The 22,513-nt window shown below is 40.6% G+C and overlaps 1 protein-coding gene across 1 annotated transcript in view; it reads right to left on the bottom strand.

Annotated features, from left to right (window-relative positions):
• Positions 1 to 20,391: 20,391 nt before the first annotated feature.
• The window catches only part of SLC30A8 (solute carrier family 30 member 8), a 33,919-nt gene continuing 31,797 nt past the window's right edge, over positions 20,392 to 22,513 (bottom strand). The window contains exons 7-8 of the mRNA XM_021688627.2: positions 22,236 to 22,370; positions 20,392 to 20,865 (exon numbers count right to left, since the gene is read on the bottom strand). Of these exons, the coding sequence (XP_021544302.1) occupies positions 20,720 to 20,865; positions 22,236 to 22,370 (281 nt within the window). The 3' untranslated portion in view covers positions 20,392 to 20,719. The remainder of the gene's footprint in view (positions 20,866 to 22,235; positions 22,371 to 22,513) is intronic.

The following is a 22,513-nucleotide window of genomic DNA, read 5'->3' as shown; positions in this document are numbered from 1 at the left end:
GAGTCAAAATTGCCTCGTGCAAAGAAATGGTAATTTTGGAAATCAGACTCCCAACAGGAGCCTTTATGTTTCTTCATAAAGATCTATTATATGTGTGTTTATATACTTTATGAAATGAATTATTGAGAGCATGTAGTGTAATATGAGAAACAAAACTTTTGCTTCCTGCTGACTTGCTAGTTGGTGAAGCTGAGCTTTTTGGAAACTTAAAAAGCAAACTAATTTGCAAAATGGATAGCAAGGGCTTCTTTGTGATTCTCAAGTATAATTTTCAATTTACAAGTCTTTCATCGGTCCTCACTTTTCATCTGCCCTTCTTCCCTTCAATGTTATTTGAACCACCGTGGTTCCATCAGCATGAAGATGCTAAAGAATTGCCGGAAGTCTTCCCTATGGGGTACAGAATCATCTATTCAGATGTTTTAATGTACTATTAATTGTAGGACAGCAGTCTCTGGTACCTGCCCTATGTCGTGTGGATTGGGGAAATTCAATCAGCTCAGGGTTAACTTGAAATAAGAATAGTAGTACCAATAGTAGTAATAATACTAGTACATAGTAGCCACCATGTTGATCACTTTATATACATTGTCTCACTAAATCCTGTGACAATCTGTAAGTTAGTCCTTTTAAAAGCTAAAGAAACTGAGTCCAATTTTCAAAACCACACCTAACACATGGCAGAGGTAGGAATGAGCTCAGGGCCATCTGACTCCAAAGTTCCTGCTCTTAACTACTTCTCTATATTGTTCCTAGAGAAACTGAAATCATGCTGACTTGCATATTGTACAAGTGCTGGGCTGAAGCCACTGGGCCAAGATGGTAGGTGGCTTTACCTACAGATGCTCAAGCCTAGCTCATAAGGAACCCACAGTTTACAGGACAGGCCAAACGCTGATAAAGGAGATCCATACAGCCAACTTGCAGCAGCACAATGCAGCCTAGTCCCTTTCTCGGCAGAAAGACACACGGGTGTATCTGGTAACTCGAGATAGGCTGACCCTGAGCAGAAAGCATTTTAACAGCTCCCGGGGCAAAGGAGCAGAACAGAGTGACAGAGGACACACAGCAGTTGGCACAGCTGCTTATCAGGAATGTGGCACAGAGAGGTCAGGTACTGCACTCCTAGCCTTGGGCATTACCAGCACTGATAATTATAAGTCACAACACCCCTGAAGTGTCAACTTCTAGTCGAGTTCATACATATTACACATACATTTGTAAGAGCGAATCCTTGTTCTTTTACAGAATAACCGATCTTTTTTATTATTTTCAGTTAAATGATTTCTGCATGCTTTCTGTTAGATTCAATATGTTTCAGCCACGGGCTTCTGTCTTTGAAGATTGTAGAATTTCGTGGAGAGATAGGCACATGAACAGCTACTGGACTCTATTTAAAAAATAGTGGAGAAGTAACATAATCGAGTATTTTTTAAAAACCACATTGCTGAGTTATGATTTTCATGCAAATAGCTGTATATATTTAATGGGTATGACTCAGTGAGTGTGGAGATAAGTAAACACCCAGGAAACCATGGCAGCAATCTACGCCATAAACTTATCCATTACCTCAAAAAGTTTCTACAAAGACTCGTGAAATCAGGCCCATATTGATAAACTGCAAACCAAGTTTATTATTGTGTAACACGAGGCACCAACCATTACCCATGGTAGGCTTGCCTTTATTCATTCATTTATCCAATATTTCTTCAGCCTCTATTAGATGTCACTGAAGTATTGCGTTCATCACTGGCAAATACTTACAGTCAATATAGGGTGGAGGAAGAGACATTTTAAAAGTGCAGAAAATCTACGTTTAATTATAAATGTGATTGGTGCTACAAAGGAGGAGGTTCAGGATGCTTATAGGGGAGTGCAATGTAGGGGATCTAAGCCAGGCCTAATTGTATGTCATTTAAGTCAAGATTGAATGCGAATTTATCCCTTATTCTGTAAGGAAGAAGGTGGGAATTTTCCAAGCAGAGGATTAGAATATGCCAAGTCCCTGAAGGAGAAAGTTGGGACATCTGATGAGTGGGAATGTGGCTGGAGTAAGAACAGGAAGAAGGAAGAGAGATGCCGCATGAGACTGTAGAGATGGGTCAGGGAAGACCTTGTCAACTGTAGTTTGCATTTCAGATTTTATTCTAAGAGCACTTAGAAGTTACGTGACAGATTTTAAGGTGGGATGTGACATAATAGCAACAAGCCAGGAATCCTTCTAAGTACTTTATATGTGTCAACTCTACAACCCTACCAGGTGGATAGTTTTCTGTCTTCCCCCTCTTTTATAGATGGGGAAGTCCAGCCTTAGAAAATTTCAGTAACTGATGTTAGACAACCAGCAAAAAGCTGAACTGGGATTAAAGCCCGGGGCAGTCTGGCTCCAGATTCCCAGAACTGTTACCTGACGCTGCCTCTAATGATTAGCTTTGTGTTTTGGAGGAGAGTGGATTGATAAGCGTGTTCCATACATCAGTTATATCAGTTGGCTACACGAGTGAATGAAAGTAGACTACGATTCCAAGAAGAAATCACTAGTCATCTATATCTGCCTTGGGTATGTACTGCTGGAGGAGGCCTTTTGACAAATGTGAACATCACTGGCAGAAGTACTTTCTGCACCTATAAGACGTTTTGCACTTACAAGGCTCTGCAAAAATGGGAAGCAGTCCATATTTCAGCAACTTCCATTAAGCTGTCATATACCTTCCCTGCGTTTCTGGCCTTATAGCAAGCCTTGGATTAATATCTTCTTTACTTAGTGGAAGTTTCCCCCACCCCCCACACCCGCCCAGACATCCTGTAGTCTGCTCCTGATGGTACAGTCTAATTACCTTAATGTGAGATGCACAAGGTCAAACCCAGATCTTGGGCTCTTGGGTGGTTGTGAATCATTTAGCAGCTACAACCAACCTTTAATGATGGCTGGAAAGTATTAAAAGTTTGGACTTTTTCTTTCCCTCAAATGACATGTACAAGAGAGCAGTGATTACCTTCAAATGCAAAGGTGTCTTTTTTGAAGTTCTAAAGAAAAGTCTGCCTCACCCAAATCCACAGTATGAGAAACAAGAGGAATACAGTGGAAAAAGCTAATCATAAATTTTGTTTTGTGTATTTTTTGCATATGGCAAATTCAGAGACTATAGATGTAGAACTCTACATTAAGTATATATTAATTAAGCATTTTAAACCATTGAAGGTTATTGTTTTTCAAAGTTTATTTTTTAAAATAAGTAATAGAGGGGGGCGCCTGGGTGGCTCAGTTGGTTAAGCGACTGCCTTCGGCTCAGGTCATGATCCTGGAGTCCCTGGATCGAGTCCCGCATCGGGCTCCCTGCTCGGCAGGGAGTCTGCTTCTCCCTCTGACGCTCCCCCCTCTCATGTGCTTGCTCTCTCTCATTCTCTGTCTCTCAAATAAATAAATAAAATCTTTTAAAAAAAAATAAAATAAAATAAAATAAAATAAGTAATAGAGGGGCTCCTGGGTGGCTCAGTTGGTTGAGCTCCCAACTCTTGACTTCAGCTCAGGTCATGATCTCAGTGTAGAGAGATGGAGCCTCGCATTGGGCTCTGCACTCAGTGGGGAGTTGGCTTGTCCCTCTCCCTCCCACTTTTCCCCTTCCCCTCTGCCCTCCCCCCTCGCATACCCTCAAGCTCGCTAGCTCTCAAAATAAATAAATAAAATCTTTAGAGTAAAATATATTATTTTATTGTAATATATTCACAACACAAACACAATTTTCCACCCAATCTACTAAAAAAATTATATACATATTTACATACATATAAAATTCTAGGTCCCCATTCTTTAAACAGAATAAATTGACGCCTATTTAAGACAAACGAATTTCTTCTTTGGGGCCTGCTTGAGATTCTCTCTCTCCCTCTCCCTCTGCCCTTCCTCACTGCTCACTTGTGCTCATTCTCTCTCTCTTTCTCCCCCCCGCCACAAAAAAAGGAGGATTTTACTTTGAATCTTCTTACTCCAGCCTCTACCTTACCACCTCACCTTCTATGACTACCAAGCAGTCTTTCCCCTTTGGTGCCAGATGAGGGAATCGAAGCTTCCCTCTTGCCCCTCAAGTTATATTTTCATGGTATGCATGTAGCCATGATGAGAAATAAGGAATATAGAATAAAGTTTTAGAGCATGTGTTTGGTAATGACACAAACCTGGATTTGAATCTATGATCTCTTACAAGCTTTGGACCAGTCATTTCACCCCCCTGAGCTGTTTCCCATCTGCAACATGGAGGATATCATATGTACATCATGAAGTTTGTTGAGGGTTAAATAGGAAAATGTATTTAATTTCTTATCCCAGTACCTGACACCTGGCTAGCTACTGTTATCATTATTATTGATATTATATCAATAGTATATTGCTATCATGATTATCATTTATAATGAGGAAAAGATTAGACCCTGTTCTCTCCCTCTAGCAGCCAGTTCAAGACAGTACCTGACCCCTGTCCAAGACTTTGGAGGAGATATGCTAAGCTTGAGCTATTAATGCTATTTTGGTTATTTAATATTCACTGAGCACTGAGAAGGTACAGCATTCATGGGGGCAACCTCTCCAGCTCTCAGAGCTGGCAGCCGAGAGCTGGCTGGGTGTGTGGCTGGGAATAGGCACAGCCAAAAAAGACCATCTGGCCCAGTGCAGTCAGGGCTCCCAGGAAGCCCGTGGGCCTCTGACTAAACCAGATAATTTGGCTTCTAATCAATTTAGCATTTAAATTCTCCAAGCCCTCCTGTCTAAGATGCTAATTTCTCATAAAGAAGCCTGTGCTGTATAGGAGCCTGCATCATCAGCTGCTGCTTTTTCTTCTGCCCCGTCTCACTCCTGTCCGCTGTATTGATCCACTGGAAAACAGAGATTTTTGCCTTATAATAAATCAAAATCCTAATTTGAATAAACACCACTGCCAACCCCTCACTTTAAGAGGCCTAAACACATTTGGGATTTATGGCTTTGCCACTCAGGTAATATTTCTAGAAGAGATGCCAGATTCCCTTTCTTGTTAGGAAAGTGGGCTGGCTTTCTCTGGCCAACCGTTCCTTCTAGAACCACCCAGTCCTTGACGTCCAACGCCTCCAAAAATCGTTTGAAGGCCGAGGGTGTCCTGAATTCCAACATAACATCAGTGCAGAAGCTGTGTCCTCCAACATGTTAAATAGTAACAGGATTCTATTCTAAGTCACAAAATGCATCCCGTAATTGCTTTCTTTATTACCTGCTTCAGCCAGGTAAATGGCATTCCAGGAAGTCTGACTGTGTCCAGTTTCCCACAGCAAGTTAAGCAAGACTTCCTATTAAAATCCTGTGTTATAAGTTTGACTTACAGTGCCCGGGGGAAACTTCAGATCAGACCCTCTGCCTCATTTTCCACTGAACTACTTTGAGTTCCTCAAGTATAGTGTCAGGCATGTAAAAGCTGCTCAGTCAACGTCTGCTGAACAGAGCGCAATAATTGCTACCTAAAGAATTATTTCTCAGTTTAAATGGATTTGTATTTGCAACCTCATGGTCAAGTGGTCTTACAGGAAGACCTCAATAAGCAATTCTCCACACTTCAGAGAAGCAAATAGTCATTGTGTATACAACTGCATGTGTTTTAGATATGTTGAAGGTTGGGGAGCTATACTCCCATGAAAAGAGGCAAATCTATATAACACAATTTCTACAAGATGGCGCCATGCAGTAATCATTACAGTTAGTAGTAATAGTAATAATAATAATAATAATAATAATAATAATAACAGCCACGGATTATATGATAGTTTACAGTCTACAAAGTGCTTTGCCTGTGATTTCCCATTTGATCTCCATAACAAGTACAGGGGGGGTAAAAAGGTCAAGAAGAACTCTTATCCCCATTTTACTTGTAGGGAGACAGCTCCAGAGTTGGCTGTGCATGATTTACCATGACAGAATTGGCTCTGTGGACACCAGTCTTGTTACACTTGCTACCCTCTATTCCCATCTGCTCCCCACACTCCACTTCCCAAAGGCTCAGGCAGGGATCCATGAGCCACTCCTACATTTTAAATGTTAATATATTGCAGGGCGCCTGGGTGGCTCAATTGGTTGAGCATCTGGCTCTTGGTTCTGGCTCAGGTTATGATCTCATGGGTCAGGGGATGCAGTCGAGCCTTGAGTTGGTCTCTTAGCTCAGTGGGGAGCCTGCTTGAAGAATCTCTCCTTCTGCCTCCCTCCCCAGTTCTCTCTCTCTCAAATAAATAAATCTTTTTTTAACAAATTAATATATTCCATAATTATTTGTTCAATAAACAGTCCTATGAGTACTTGGATGCTAGGCATAAGGATGGGTTCTAGGGGAGGATAAAAAGCTAAAAAAGAGAAAGATCACTGCTTTTGAGATACTTGAAACCTAACTGGGAAAGTCAAATTTGTAAATAAATATTTTTTTTGTGGAATGTGATAAATGCCTACAAAGTGTTGAATAAGCAAAGAAGGTAGAGGATCTAACTCTTCTGAGGGTGGAAGTCAGAGAAGCTTTGGAGAGAGGTGATCTTTGGCAAGGCCTTAGAGGATGAAGAGGAGTTTGTATTTTCTTTTAGTTTTGTTGAGATACAACTGACATATAATATTGTATAAATTTAAGGTATATAACATAATGATTGGTATATATATAGTGAAATGATCATCACAGTGAGTTAACATAGACGCAAATTTTTTTTTTCTTACGATGAGAACTTTTAAGATCTACTGTCTTAGCAGTTTTCAAATTTACAATACAGGATTGTTAACTATGGTCACCATGCTGTATATCACATCCCTGGAATGTATTTATCTTATAACTTGGAGTTTGTAGAATATGAGTTTTTAAGGAGGAGGAGAAGAGAAGGAAGGTATTTCAGATAGGAGAAGTGAGCCCTAGTGCAGAGCCATGAACCAGTAATGGCCATCTGTGAACAGACGAGGAGCTCAGTGTGCTATGAGTATAGAATGCTTGGGAAGAGTGATAGTGGATGAAACTGGAAAATGAAATCAAGTCAGGTGACCCCATACTGAGAAGTCTGGTTTTTAATCCCGTGTGTAATGTATTTTCTCAGAACTAAATTTTTGGAAAGGCACAAGGTTTATGCACAAGTATTATACCTGTGTACTTGCTTAATAAACTTTAAAATTCCTCCTCTGGACAGAGGCCAAGATTGTCCCAGATCAGGTGTGGATAGGAAATGGGCCTTGAAGTTCATAGTGGGGATTGTCTGGGTACCATGGCTTTTCCCAGGTGGCCGCCTGAAGGAAAAGGACAGCTTCTGCAGACCCATTGGAGGAAAACATGCCATCATAGCCAAAAAGGAAAGATAGCCAAGTGTGGGTTTATTTATTATTATCTTGTTTAAATGGTGGTGATAGCAGATAGGAGAAGGGCTCCAAAGAAGAGATGCATCTCAGGAGCATGAAGATGAGATTAACTAGTTATCTTGTCCCCCATCTCCACCTGGTGATTCTTCTGACATCGATCATGGGTTGTATTGCCCTGAGAGTGGTGCTTCACTGTGTGTGTGTGTGTGTGTGTGTGTGTGTGTTAAAAGCAAAGAATTTCTTCACAAGGGGTTTTGGGGCACTTGGTCAGTTTTTGATCAATTTGTTTGAAAATGTGTTTTGCCAAAACATACAAACCTGCCAAAAGGCAGCATGCCAAGCTTCTGCGGCGGTTTCTCCTACCCTGTGGAGAGCTTTGCACTTACTAACATTCCAGTTCCTCACCACGGCCTATAAGACTGACCCATTCCAGCCCATCTTGTCCCCCTTCCCCCAGGCTTGCTCACAATGCTCAGGCACAGCGACTTCCTTTCTCTTCCTCAAGCATGTCAAGTTCTTCCTACCTTGGGCCTTTGCTCATGCTGGCCTCCCTTCACTTCTGCCCCTTTGCATGGCTGGCTCCTTCTTGACGTTCAGCCTCAGCCTGTAAGTCATCTACGCATAAAGGACCTATGTGACCATGCTGTATGCCACGCTGTGACCTCCCTCTAATGCAGCCCCACTCATTACCATATCCTCTGGTTTGATTTTATTCTTACCACTGCTAACTTTAAACAGAATGAAGAGCAATCTTAGTTTAGTTAAAAAATGAGTTTATTTGGGCATAACAGAGGACTTGTAATTCTGGAAAAGCAAGCTATGGTGAAGCATAGGAAAGTCCGAAGAGACAACGGGAAGGTCAGCTTTTACTAGGTTTTAGGAGAAAATTGGGGAGGGTTATTCTGAACAAAAGTTTATTAGAGAGCAAGAGTTTGAGATTGTGTGGCTTCTGGTTGGCTGCTGGTGGCAGGTCCTGCATTGTTGCTGGGGCAGGGAGGGATCTTTCTGCCTTTTTGTAAAGGCAGGAGAGGAAGTCCTATGTGAAAAGGGCCCTCCCTTGTTGAAATATTTCTCATCTTCCTCCTTCCTGTTGGTTTTGCAGGCCACGTGCATGAGGTCTCCCACTTCAGGACTTTTTGACTCCATTTTAATTCTTAATTTATTTTCGTACCATTTATAGATATCTGAAAATTTCTCATTTAAGTCTTTATTTATTGGTCTGTTGCCTATATTCCCCATTAGAGAGTGAGTGTCATGGTCACTCTTGGATGCCCATGCCTACCACAGAGCCTAGCACATACTCGGCAGCCACTAAACGCTCATTAAATAAACAAGTGGATGAAAAAGCAAAGACAGTTTGGGGGTGACTTAAATTCTGCCCTACATTAGCATTAGTATTTCAAATACCCAATTTCTATTTGACATCACTAAGCATAGAGGGAAATGCCATCTCTTCTTATGCTTGCATCACGTTATTTCAATGTCCCCCACCCAGAATGTGTGTAACTTGTAAATCAGTTTTCCTTTATTATCCCCAACCTCTTACCCTTCTTTCTTACCCCATACCCCATCCTCCACCCCATATCTCTCCAGTCTCTCAGTCTAGTCTGTTTGGTACATGAAAGGAGAGGGATTTATACTTATCTTGTGTACCCTTATTTATGTTGGGCATTTTATATGCATTATCTCAGTGCAATTTGCTTAAATACCGTCCAAATATTGTCAGACCCTACAAAATTGCATTATAACCTCCTCTTTTTTTGGAAGCTCCTTTTTCCCTTCTATTTTCCATTTCCTATTTATTTCCACCAACTCCTTAAAATACTTGTGTACTCAACAGAATGAATCTAATTTTTAAAGGTCCCCTGATATGGGCCAGAGATCTTTTCCTGGCATATTTTGATCATTGAATACTCCAAGTGAGTCCATTAACCTTTCATTTAAAATACAGAACCCATACCTTCTATGACACTGCATCAAAAGCAGAGATCTAGTTCACAGAAAGAGGAAACTTTTTATGTTCTCAGTCTATGCTATGTGCAGGTCGCAATGAGGATGTCACATTAGTTACCTAACAATCGCAACAACCTTGTGATATAGGTGGCAGTATTCAGTATCCTCATTTATTATGAGAAACTTTATTTCATGATGTAGCCAAAACCATGCAACTAGAAAAATGTACTGGATTAGAACCAGGGGTGAATGAATCCAAGGCTAGAATTTAAATGTGCATATCTAGTGTTTAAAACAAAACATATGAAAGAATTAAATGCTTCATCATCTTATTAATGATGATTAAAGTCTGCTGGACAAGAGTATGTTACTCTGGATAAGATAATTCGCTGAATACTGTTCTGTGCTAGGCCGTGTGCTAGGTGTTATTATTCATCATAAATATGATAAATAGGGAGGGAAACAGACATAATACAAAGAGACAAAAGCAAAAGCACAAGCACATATCTGGTTGAAAGGGTAGCACTGAAGATGGAATAATGGGCATTGGGTGGAATGTCAGGAAAGCTTTCCAGATGAGGAACCATCTGAGCAGGTTCGCCTCAAAAGAGAAAAATAGTAACTAAAATTTACTGAGAACTTACTCTGAGTAGCGGCTTGTGCTAAGTGCTTTAATCCTCGCAACTCCTTTAATCCTCATGACGGCCAAAATAAAGTGGGTATTATTAATCCATTTATCAGTGATGGAACAAAGACTTCGGTCAGTTGAATAGCCTTCCCATGGTCAGACAGCCACTTTGTCAATCAGGGTCCAATGAGACCACATTCATTATTCTCTATTATTTTATATTTCACATAAATATTTTGACTAGGTATTGAAGAACTGGAAGGCAAAAAGAGAACATTAAAATATAAAACACAGACCTGCAGAAAGCAGCTGACACTCCTAGGACTTGGGAAGGTAATAGAAATCAGAAGCTTGGAGAAGTAAACCCCCATGGAACTGAAACTCTGTCCCATGAAGAGATGGCACTGAGCAATTGATGCTGGTTTCTTAGCCCAGGGTGGCCACCATGGAGCTGGGATCTAGACCTGTGAGGAGGGAATATAGCAAGCTGGTGCTTTGCTCTGAGTTTTGTGATGACACTGGTTCTGTGAGTGCTGGATAAGCTGAAAATTGGAAATACTGCTGAAACTGGAATGAACTTCCAATGCCAGGCTGAAGAAACATTGCTGGTTGACACAGATCAGGAGATCAAGCAGGAATCTGACAAGCAGAAAGTCTTCTTTTCCTCCCTGTGGGCTTCTGGTCTCCCTCCAGGGCCTCCGACCAGGGAGCAGCCAGCAAAGGAGAAGTGTGGTGAACACGATCCCTACCCCAGCATCATGAAGTCATTCCACCCAATGCCCATATAGAGAGCTGGGAGCTGAGAGACAAGGGCTTAGCACAGCCACCTGGTCATCCTCTCATCATTGCCTTTCCATTGTTCACTCTCCTAGATGACTATTTCACTCTCTCTCCTCTTGCTTTAAATCCCCAATACCTCTTCCTCCATTGTCATACTCTGTTGATAATCCTGCTTCCTCCTTCACTTAGAAAAATGAAGCAACCAGAAGAGCATGACAGGCTGTCTCCATTGCATCTGCCCACCAACTCACAGAGTTCTGTTCTGGTAGAATCTCGGGTTTGTAGATAAATTACCCATGCTCCCCTAGAGCCAGTCCCAACACTTGCACAATAGAATCATTCCCCTCCTGCTTATCCATGTATACCACTCTAGAAATTCTCTCCTCTTTCTGAGTTAGTAATCCATGTGCTTACCTGTATTTCCCAGATTCCTTTCAGTTAGGTTGGGGTTAATTCTGGCCAGTGGACTCTGAGCAGAAATGAGATGTGTCAGTTTAAAGGCATTACAAGTGACAAGTTTAAGAAGTGGTTAAAAACCAGCATGTCTCTCCTCTCTCTCTCTCCCCCTTTACATCAGAGGCTAAATGTTCCACACGGTGCTATTATATGACCTTCATTACCATGGACGCCTGTATAACTGTGTGGGGTCTACAAAACCACTACTTTTGTAACTGTAGCCCGGATTTCCCTCCTGAACTGTAGTCTCATAAACACTGTCTGTTTGACATCTTTACTTTTTTTTTTTGTTTAATAACTTGTCTAATTCCAGATTCCCAATCCTGCCCCATCCCATCCTCTCACATTTCCCCACTCTCTTTTTCTTTTTTTCCCAGCTTTATTGAGGTATAATTGACAAATAATAATTGTCTATAAGATGTATAATTTGACTTTTTTTGACTGTGTGAAACAATTACCATGATCAAGCTAATTAACGTCTCCATCACTTCCGTAGGTACTGTGTGTGTGTGTGTGTGTGTGTGTGTGTGTGTGTGTGTGTGATGAGAACACTCTTCAGGCCTGCTCTCTTAGCAAATTTAAAGTATGTAATACAGTATTTTTTTAAAGATTTATTTATTTATTTATTTATTTATTTGACAGAGAGAGATAGAAAGACAGCGAGAGAGGGAACACAAGCAGGGGGAGTGGGAGAGGGAGAAGCCGTCTTCCTGCAGAGCAGGGAGCCCGATGCAGGGCTCGATCTCAGGACCCTGGGATCCTGACCTGAGCCGAAGGCAGATGTTTAACGACTGAGCCACCCAGGAGCCCCATATAATACAATATTTTTAACCATAGTCACCATGCTGTACATTAGATCTCCAGAACTTATTTATCCTGCAGAAACGGGGACTTTGTACCTTTGACTAACATCTCCCCATTGACCCACTCCTCAGCTCCTGGCAATCACCATTCTACTCTCTGCTTTTATGAGTTCAACTTTTTTAGATCCCACATGTAAGTGGCCTCATGCAATAGTTGTCCTGTGTCCAGCTTATTTCACTTAGCATAATGCTCTCAAGGTTCATCCTTGTTGCAAAAGGCAAGATTTCCTTTTATTAAGGTTGAATAATATTCCTGTGTCTGTGTGTGCGTGTACATGCACTATATTTTCTTTATCCATTTATCTGTAAACAGACCACTTAGGTTGTTTCCATACCTTGGCTATTGATAGTGCTGCAGTGAACATGGGAGTGCAGATATCCCTTCAAGATATTGATTTCATTTCCTTTGGATATATATCCAGAAGTGGGATCGGGGTTCCTGGATAATATAGTTATTCTATTTTTAACTTTTTGAGAATCTTCCATACTGTTTTCCACAATGGCTGCACCAGTTTGCATTTCTACCAACAGTGTGCAAGGGCTCCCTTTCCTCCACATCCTCACCAACACTTGTTATCTCTTGTCTTTTTTATAATAATCATTCAAACAGGTATGAAGTGATATTTCATTGTGGTTTTGATTTCATTTCCCTGATGATTAGTGGTGTTGAGCACCTTTTTGAATACCTGTTGGCTATTTGTGTGTCTTCTTTTTTTTAATTTTATTTTATTTAAATTCAATTAATTAACATATAGTGTATATCATTACATCACGTGCCCTCCTTAATGCCCATCACCCAATTACCCCATCCCCCCCACCTCCCCTCTAGCAACCCTCAGTTTGTTTCCTATAGTTATATGTCTTCTTTTAAGGAATATTCGGGCCCTTTGGTCATTTTTAAATCGCGTTATTTGATTTTTGCTTTGAGCTATTTTAGTACCTTATATATTTTAGATATTAACCCTTTATCAGATGTATGATTTGCAAATATTTTATTTTATTTATTTTTTATTTTTTATTTTTTTTAAAGATTTTATTTATTTATTTGAGAGAGAGAGAATGAGAGACAGAGAGCATGAGAGGGAGGAGGGTCAGAGGGAGAAGCAGACTCCCTGCCGAGCAGGGAGCCCGATGCGGGACTCGATCCCAGGACTCCAGGATCATGACCTGAGCCGAAGGCAGTCGCTTAACCAACTGAGCCACCCAGGCGCCCCACAAATATTTTATTTTATTCCATAGGTTATCTCTTCATTCTACTGACTGTTTTCTTTGATGTGCAGGAGTTTTTAGTTTGATGTAATCCCACTTGTCTATTTTGCTGTTACTGCCTGTACTTTGGGGCTAATATCTAAAAAATTATTGCCCAGGCTAATGTCAAGAAGCTCTTCCCCTATGTTTTCATTGAGTAGTTTTGGTGTTTTAGGTCTTACCTTTATGTCTTTAATCCATTATGAGTTGATTTTTGTACATAGTGTGGGATAGGGGTCCAGTTTCATTCTTCTGCATGTGGATCTCCAGTTTTCCCAACACCATTTAGAGACTGTCCTTTTCCAGTTGTGTGTTCTTGGCATCCTTGTCAAAGATCAGTTGGTTATAAATTCATGGATTTATTTTTGAGATCTCCATTGGTCTGTATGTCTGGTCTTATGCCAATACTATTTCAATTATTGTAGCTTTGTGATACATTTTGAAATCAGGGAGTGTGATGCCTCCAGCTCTGTTCTTGCTCAAGACTGCTTTGGCTTTTCAGGCTCTTTTGTGGTTCCATATGAATTTGAGGATTGTTTTTTCTATTTCTGTGGAAAATGCCATTGGAAATTTGGTAGGAATTGCATTGACTCTGTAGATAATGTTAGGTAGTATACCCATTTTAACAATATTAATGTTTGTAATCTCTGAACAGCTGGTATCTTTCCACTTATGTGTGTCTTCTTCAGATTCTTTCATCAATGTTATTATCATTTTCAGTGTGCAAATTTTTTCCCTTCTTGGTTAATTCTTTTCCTAAGTATGTGATCTTACCTGTTCCAGCACTAACATTCCAAGCTCATCTAATCCTCAAGTCATTGCCCAACATTTGCTATTGCATTAGAGACACTGATACCTCAGTAATTGGAGAAAGAAGTGAAGTGAAATACTTCAAGTTCTGGAATAATCAGTAAGATTGCATCAGGAAATATGACTAATTTCATTATTTGACTGCACTGAACAATACCTTTATGAAATATATTTTTCAAGGGAGAAGCAATGCAGGTGTGTTTACTTCTCAGAGTTGATGCCTAGCATTTGAGTATTAATTTTTTTCAGGACCTCCAGGGTTTAGTTATGCAGCCATTTCTTAATCCATGATAGAATCTTCTAGACTAATATAAACATACCTAAAGCAATATTGTACTTCCTGAACTTGTGTCTAACATCTAGTTGATCAATAAATATTAGTAAAATGAGTTGAAAAATGAATTACATGAGTTAACAAATTAATGAAAAGTCTCAGGGTAGGGGATTAGTAGTATTCTTCAAAATTTATATATGGAAATGTCTCTACTATTGTGCAAATGTTTATATCCAGGTAAAACATTCTCCATCGTTGTAGTATAAGGGGTAAATTCCAGAGTATTTAAAAGCTATCAAAATAATAATTATGATAAGAGGAAGGAGGAGGAAAGGAAGAGGAGATGAGAAGGTAAGGGAAAGGAAAGAAGGAGAAAGGTAGAGGAGGAGGAGGAAACAATAATATGTCCTCATCAACTGTGCTTGATCATAGTGCCTCCCTCAGAATTTTCTCTTTAGCCAACATTAAAGATGATCTAATCTAAGACCCTAAAGAATCTCCTTTATAGCTTTGTGTTTGTAAAGGATTAAAGATTGAATGGAAAGAGAATCTGCTTCTTGTTTATGAATTCAGAGCTTACTGAGCCAAGGAAATCTGAACTGTCCCTTCCCATTTCAAATTCATACAAGGTGCTGAACTCTGTGAGAAAGTGGAAACTAGAAAAGGATACTTCATCTTTCTAGGCCATTAATTATTCATAGAAAGCATTGCTCTGAAGAAATGTCAACACAGAGTACTCATATTTTTTTGACTGTAGACTTCTGCCACGTCAAAGACAAATGTGGAGTAGAGAATGGGACAGTAACAGAAATTCTTGTTCATCATTTGCATGTATATGCCAGATAAAATCCATTCTTCATCTCTGAAAAAAAATAAGAGAGGGGATAGAAAAGAAACAGGGTATTAGCTTATTAAGTGCCTACAGTCTCATGTGAAGAATGCAGTTCAACTTCAAACAAGACCCCAAAGTCACATCTGATCCTGATTCTTTTGTACAGGTTAACTCACCGTGGTTTATAATATCTTCAGTACAACCGGTGCCCTTTCTTCTTCCGTAATACCCCCAAAACCCAAAACCTCCTAAATTCTACAATCTAGGGAAATAACACTTGAAGGGACCATTGGACTGTGTACAACAACCACATGGCTTCAAATAGGATAATTATGTTTTTAGCAAATGGGTATCCCTTTGAAGGAAGGAAATATAGGGCAATTATGCTGAAACGTTGTCTCCTAGGGCTTGATTGACACACCTGAAAAGGGTGCAATTCAGCTTGGCATCTCTCTTCACTTCCTGGCCTTCATGGGTGACAAAGCACAAGTGTGTTTGTTTTTTACAACTGTCAAGGGCTCCCACTGTCTCTGACCCCCATCCTTTTCCTCACTGGGGTTTCATACTGATGACCAAGATGATTTCAGAAGTGCCCCTGATTCTTAGATCATCTTCCATCTCCTTTAGCCCAATCTGCTCCCTCAATGGGTTCTTTCCTCCAATAAAAGATTGAGAGTGGAGTAGTATATTCTCATTACAGTCCTGACTGGTGTTATGAGAAATATTTTCCACCATGATTTTAGTGATAAAAAGATGATGACTTAACCCAAACTCTCTCTTTTTCCTGATTTTGTTCTAAACAACATACATTAACATTTTAAAATAGAATTTAAACAGGTGTCCAGTAACAGAATGACAAATGGTAAGTGTGAAATCTGAAAGTTAGGAAACTGAGCCACATATGGTCACCTTTTTTTTTTTTTTAAATATCCGCCTGTGCTGGACTATTAAGTGGTTTCATCATTGTCACATCAAGCAGGACTTGTAAAACTTGGGATGTGGGTATTCAAAGACATTTGCTTGGTGCCTTTAATGATTTCTGTAATTAGTCATTTAAACAGATTGCCCTGTGATCCAATGCAGGGAATGCAGGGAGACAAGCTGAGAAAATCATTTCCTAAAGGTACTTTAAACTAATTGCAGAAAATGAGGCTTGTCTCTGAAATAGTCTCTGGCCCATAGTTCAGTGGTGGAGCTGGAGCTGGAGAGCCATATTCTCCAAGAATCTATAAAATGTATATGCCAGGTGTTTTTTTGGACAGTGCTAAAGGCCTTTGGTGGCTCTGCAAAATTTAACAGATAAGGAAATGGTGCCTCCATGCCAATGACAATTTAGAAACCAGAAGGAGGAAATGCACCTGGTTAGAACAAACTGTGGCTAGGAGAGAGACCAAGGAAGGGATCCTTCACAGGAGCAGGGGAAAAGGGTTGGGAGATCCGTGACTCTGCCCTCTTGAACTGGACAGCTGTACTTTGTTATTAAATGTACTTGAAGTGACTAACTCAGCATTTACTTTAAAGATAAAAGTAGGAGTGTTCAGAGTGCGTCAGAATGGGACTTCACTATTTTAATGAGTCCATGCCTCGCACACTAGGCAATGTTCTCAGTTGATGTCTTTATCTCAGCAAGCCTCAATCGCTCCATGAGAGAAAGAGCTGTTCAGTGCTCACCAATAATTCTGCCACTCTGTTGCAGGAGTTGTGTTGAAGACTCAAAACCTTTTAAAAGTGGGGATGGTGTACACATACATATGCACTCATTTCATATATAATAATCAATGAAAGTTAAGATTTACTGGGTGCTAACTAACCACATGCTATGCACAAGTCTGACATCTTTAACTGTCCTAATGTATTAAATTCTCACATATCTGAATAGGGAGGTTTTACTGATCAGGAAACAGAGGGACAGAACATTTAAGTAGCTCGCTCGAGGTCACAGAGCTAATAAAGGCAAGAGCTAAGATTCAAACTCAGGCAATCTAACTACAAACGTGATGTTCAAAGTGCAAACATTCTCTCCTTCATGTCCTTCAACGTTCCCACTTCCATCTGTAACCAAACATATGGAACGCATCAATTTCTTTTATGGGCCCTAACATCACCATAGAGTGCTAGATGAATCTTGACTCGGTGCTGGATGACAGAGAAGCATATTAAGGATGGAGGGTGGCAATGAAGTTGGCCTGATTTCAATACTCTGAAGAATAAAGTGTGTTTCTTTGAATGACGTGAAAGATGTTTTGATAGCCAGAGAGAATACAATGCCACAAAGTAAAGAATTCTACTATGCTATTCCAGGAATGTCAGTGGCCTGGAGTTCACAATCCTGGACTCCAGGGAAGAGGCAAAAAGAGAAGCTGACTTTCAAAATTGATACATGGTACCTAAAGTATCTTGGTGTCATCTGCTCTTTCATCTTCAAATCCTTAAAATCCCCATTGCAGATTGTCTTGCACTTTACCCCAAAACATCTACCATCCAGAGTTTTCAATCTAGCTGACAAAAGAGGTCAAATTTCAGGGAAATAGCAGAAATGGTTAGGGGCCATGGGGCAATTCGTTGGTTGATATACAAATCCCCTTATGATTACCTTATGATTACCTGACAGTCAGTGTATTCCTGACATAAAATAAAAGATAAATATGATTTTGAAAAGAAAGCAGAGAAATTACACAAGAACTTTTGTATTTGCCAAGTCTTAAGGGCTCTGTCCTACACAAAATAGGAAAAGCAAAACCATTCAATGGCCTTTGAGACAGGAGAAATGATTTGGTGTGAACTATCCCTTCCATTTTGAGAGCCAGCTGAGGCAGGGCACATTAGAAACCCGAGTGGCTGTAATTCTGGTTGCCTAAATGTGCTTACCGAGGTGGGGGACAAGTCTATTTGTCTCCACTGAGCAGGGTGAATCGTCAGCAGAATGCTAAGTAGCTATTTCAGCAGTGCCGATTGATTCACAGAGATGGCACAGATGTGACCTCCTCAGTCAAAGTCAATGTTTTCTTGGCCCTCAGAATTTCAGAAAAATACAAATGTAGATGAAAAATAATGGCAAGGCCCACACTTGGCCCCAGAGTCATTGCCCCAATAATTATTTAATGCCTGCTAGGTTTCCAACACGCTGCTAGATGCTGACAATGACATAAAAATCATCAGACATAACTTTTGTTCTCTACAATGGTAAAGTAGTAAAAATTATATAGTTTTAAAAATCAGAGTTGAAAGTTTCCTTTGCCACATATCAATAAAAATTAACAGGTAGTCTGGGTGGTATAGCCGGTTAAGTGTCCAACTCTTGGTTTCCCCTCAGGTCATGATCTCAGGACCATGAGATTGAGCCCCGCGTCAGGCTCCACACTCAGTGTGGAGTCTGCTTGAGTTTCTCTTTCCCTCTCCCTCTGCCCCTCCCACTCGTGCTGTCTCTCAAATAAATAAATCTTAAAATATTAATCTTAAGAGGTAAACATGAGTATACCTTCCTAGTCTTTTCTTTGTCTAGAATGCCCTTTTCTTTATCTGTCTAGGGAAATTCCAGACACAAGTCAGAGTCCAACATGACTGTCACTTCAATGACATGAAGCCTCAGTGGCCATGCCCACGCAGCAATGCCCCTTTATAACCCATCTGCATGTTTGCAATTCAAGATATTACTGTAGGTATCTGGGTATGTGTCTGAATCCCCCACTCATTGACCTCCTTTGGTTGAAGTTCTTTTATTTTTTTAATTTTTTTAAAGATTTTATTTATTTATTTGAGAGAGAGACAGCAAGAGAGGGAACACAAGCAGGGGCAGTGGGAGAAGGAGAAGCAGGCTTCCCGCTGAGCAGAGAATCCAATGGGGGGCTCGATCCTAGGACCCTGGCATCATGACCTGAGCCAAAGGCAGACACTTAACAACTGAGCCACCCAGGTGCTCCTGGTTGAAGTTCTTTTAGATTCCAGCTATTCTTTAGAATATCTCTGGGTATGTTAAAAAAAAAAATACAGACGTTTAGATTCCAAACCAGACCCATTGACTCAAAATTTCCAGGATGTAGGCCTGTACATCTTTATTTTACTTTAAGCTACAATCAGTGCTAGAAGCATGGAATTATATAATCAGTGACTCTGAATGAGAAAATCTTGCCTTGCCAACTGCACTTGCTCATCTCTCCTCCCTGATGTCCTCCATGTTTTTTAATTCACCCCTCACTTAGTACCCTCCAGCCACAAGGGCCTTCCTCATTTCCTCCCATGCACCAAATTCTTTCTTCTTGGTGCCACTCATGCTCTTGCTTCTTCTAGAATGTACTTCCTCCTATAATTCATTTGGCTATCGCCTACTTATCTGTTCAGGTCTCAGCTTGGATGCTGTTTCTTCAGAGAGGATCTCCACTGACTTCCCCCAATCTAAACCAGGCTCTCTTCTTTCATCACTTGCCACTATTTGTAGTACATTCCTGGTGTTTATTGGTGGAATGCCTGTCTCCCCAACAAAAGGGAAGGAGCTCCATGAACATAAAGACCACATTGACATAATTCACCAATGCTCAGTTCATAGCCTGCATTGACAAATTATTTTTGAATGAATGGATAAATAAATGACATTGGTTAAGTTACTTAACCTCTGTGAGCCTATGTCCTTATCTACAATGATGGTATTAATTCCAACTTTCCAAAGTTGACATTCAAATAAAATGAAGTGACACATCTAAATAGCCTGGTACAATACCTAGACAATAGTTGGGACTCCATCAGTATTATTCAAGATCTGGGAGTTCTTAATTCTTTGACTAAATTATTTCCCATGTGACCTGGGACAAGAACCCTGATGCTCTGTGCCTCCTTATTTTATTATTAGTTCACACTACATGAAAACACTCAAAAAGCAGCAATTTCATAATTTTTCATTTGTCCAGAGCTTTTATACAGACAAATAAAATATCATTCAATGGTTTCAGCATATTAAAACATAATTTGTAAGCAAGAGGGAAAAAGGATATTTGTACCCCATTTGGTGAATAGTGATGTGGATATGGAGCAAAAAGATAGTGCTCAAAATCATATTATAACATGGGGAGAGAGTCAAGTTATAGTGGGGTGTTAGGTCTCCAGAATCTCTTTTAACCTGGCTTGGCTGTTCTTCTTTTGCTTCTCATGTTTTGGGAGAATTCCTAGGTGCCGACTCTAATAAGACTTTCCCGAGTTCAATTTTACCCACTCATCCTCAGGATACATTATTGAAGGGAGATGAACTTTTTATTGCCTCTGGCTACAAACAGCTGTTACTTCAGCCCCAGTCAGGAACAGTCTATACACACATTCCTGTAATTGTACACAGCTACTGATGAGTTGATAATCCAATTGGCTGATGAATCTAAATGGATTTTCATCTATGGTGGATGGAGCTAAATAAAGAAGGATAAAAGGTGCACTGTACAGTGTGATGAATTTCTCAAACTTCTTCCTTTGGTTCTTTATTTCTTGTGTGCTGGAAACCACAGAGCAGCATATAGTGGCCCGTCAAATGTGAGAAGTCGATGTTGTGACTGAACTAGTCCCGGGGGTCTTCACAGAAAAAGCAGTCGGGGTCCTGGTCAGCTGGAGATTCCATCTGAATGGTGAGTGAGTGCAAAGCAAAGCTATTGCTGAGGACTTTAACAATCTCTCTCCGAACAACCTGGCTGTCACGGCTGGTTACTGTTGAGAAAGAACCATGGTAAGATTGGCACTGATTGCACACACGTGGGTGACTGCTACATTTCCAGCTTCAAGTACTTTGTCTTTGACCTGATGGGAGGGGCATAGGTGGGGCACTCAGAAGAAGCCATGTTGCCTCTGACAGCTCCGTTGGCACAGACAAAACAGGGAAATTCGAGTGCGGCAAAGTACCCATCACTGTGGGAACTCTTCCTGCCCACAGTTCTCTCTGGGGTCTGGCACACTTAGAAGCTGAGCATGGAAGGGGAGATAAGGCCTGAAGGAAGCTAACACACAGCTATTTATTTCTTATATGGCCCTTTCCACCAGTCCCCAGAGCTCTCTGGGTTGCAGCCCTTGTATCTCATCAGCATTTATATCAAGACTAGTGATAGGAACAGGGAAACATTTAGAGCTCCCCACAAACTGTTCTTAGAGCAGCAATCTCACCGCCATCTTTTCTCTTGTCCCAAAAGGCATCTGGAGACTGTAAGTTTCCCTCCATAGTAACCTGACTGCTTACTAGATTCTTCCATCTGCAGTGAAATATTGGTGTAGCAGATGCTATAAATTACCTGTAGCCAGATCTGAGCCTCTCAGCAAAGATGATGATGTCAAAGAAAGCATAGTCCTCAAATGCCTGTCACCGTCATTGCTGTAGCCTGCCTCTACGTGACTTCTTGAGTTATTTTTTAGCTGCCTGACGTATCATTTCGCCTGAGCTGTCTTCCTGAGGCAGTGAGGGATCCTCTCCCTTCCCCTTCTCCACTGCCTATTTCCCCAGCCCAAGGACACATAATGGACAAATCACCTTCTACTTGAGAAAGTAATTTTTAGAATAAACCCAACATCCTAAGAATTATCTCACATGATTACAGAATTTCTAACCATCCAGTGAGGGAACCACCATTAAACCCTACTAGCCCGTCTTTTAGCTTATTAGAACCTTAAAGATGGGACCTATGTCTCCTTCATCTTTTTATCTTCAGTGATACACAGAGCATCTTAGACACAGGAAATATTCAACGAAGATTTATTGTTGACTTCATCCCATTATTTAACTGATTGGGACCAACTCAAACAGGTGAGGTCTGATTTTCAGAGTCTAAGAGCTTGAAGTCTGGGTGGCATTTAAACCATCTATTCTACCTGATACGCTCTGCAGTCTGCCTCAAGGGGTGCCTTCAGTATTATTGTTGCTACGATAAATTTGACCAGAGGTGCTTTCAAAGGCCTTGGTAAAAGGAAACACTCCACAGTTGTTTTGATAGGCAATGGACACTATAGGCAGCTCTACAGAAAGGAGGGAAATTATTGAGTTTACAGGAAAAGGACTGAATTTTGGCAGAGTGTTTACAGAACACACTGACCTGCAGCAACATGAGCTGAGAGAATCACTTGGTTCATTGCTAGAGACCAGATGTGCAAGCTGTGCACAGACACCACTCCATCCACCGCTAAGATGCGCTCTTTCACATCATTGTAATTCAGGTTCTTTGGCACACCTGACAAGAGGAAAGGGAGGGACGGAGGTTGTTTTTATTTAACTAAATACAGCTCATCCACATGGCTAAAAGGGGCCGCAAAATCTGCTCTGGAATATCAATGTGCCCTCCCCCTTTCTGGTTTCTGACTTCAGGTGTTTACA

The sequence above is a fragment of the Neomonachus schauinslandi genome, chromosome 4 (genome assembly GCF_002201575.2).
Source record: "Neomonachus schauinslandi chromosome 4, ASM220157v2, whole genome shotgun sequence".
NCBI classification, from domain to species: domain Eukaryota; kingdom Metazoa; phylum Chordata; class Mammalia; order Carnivora; family Phocidae; genus Neomonachus; species Neomonachus schauinslandi.
This window is presented reverse-complemented; position numbering and strand designations above follow the sequence as displayed.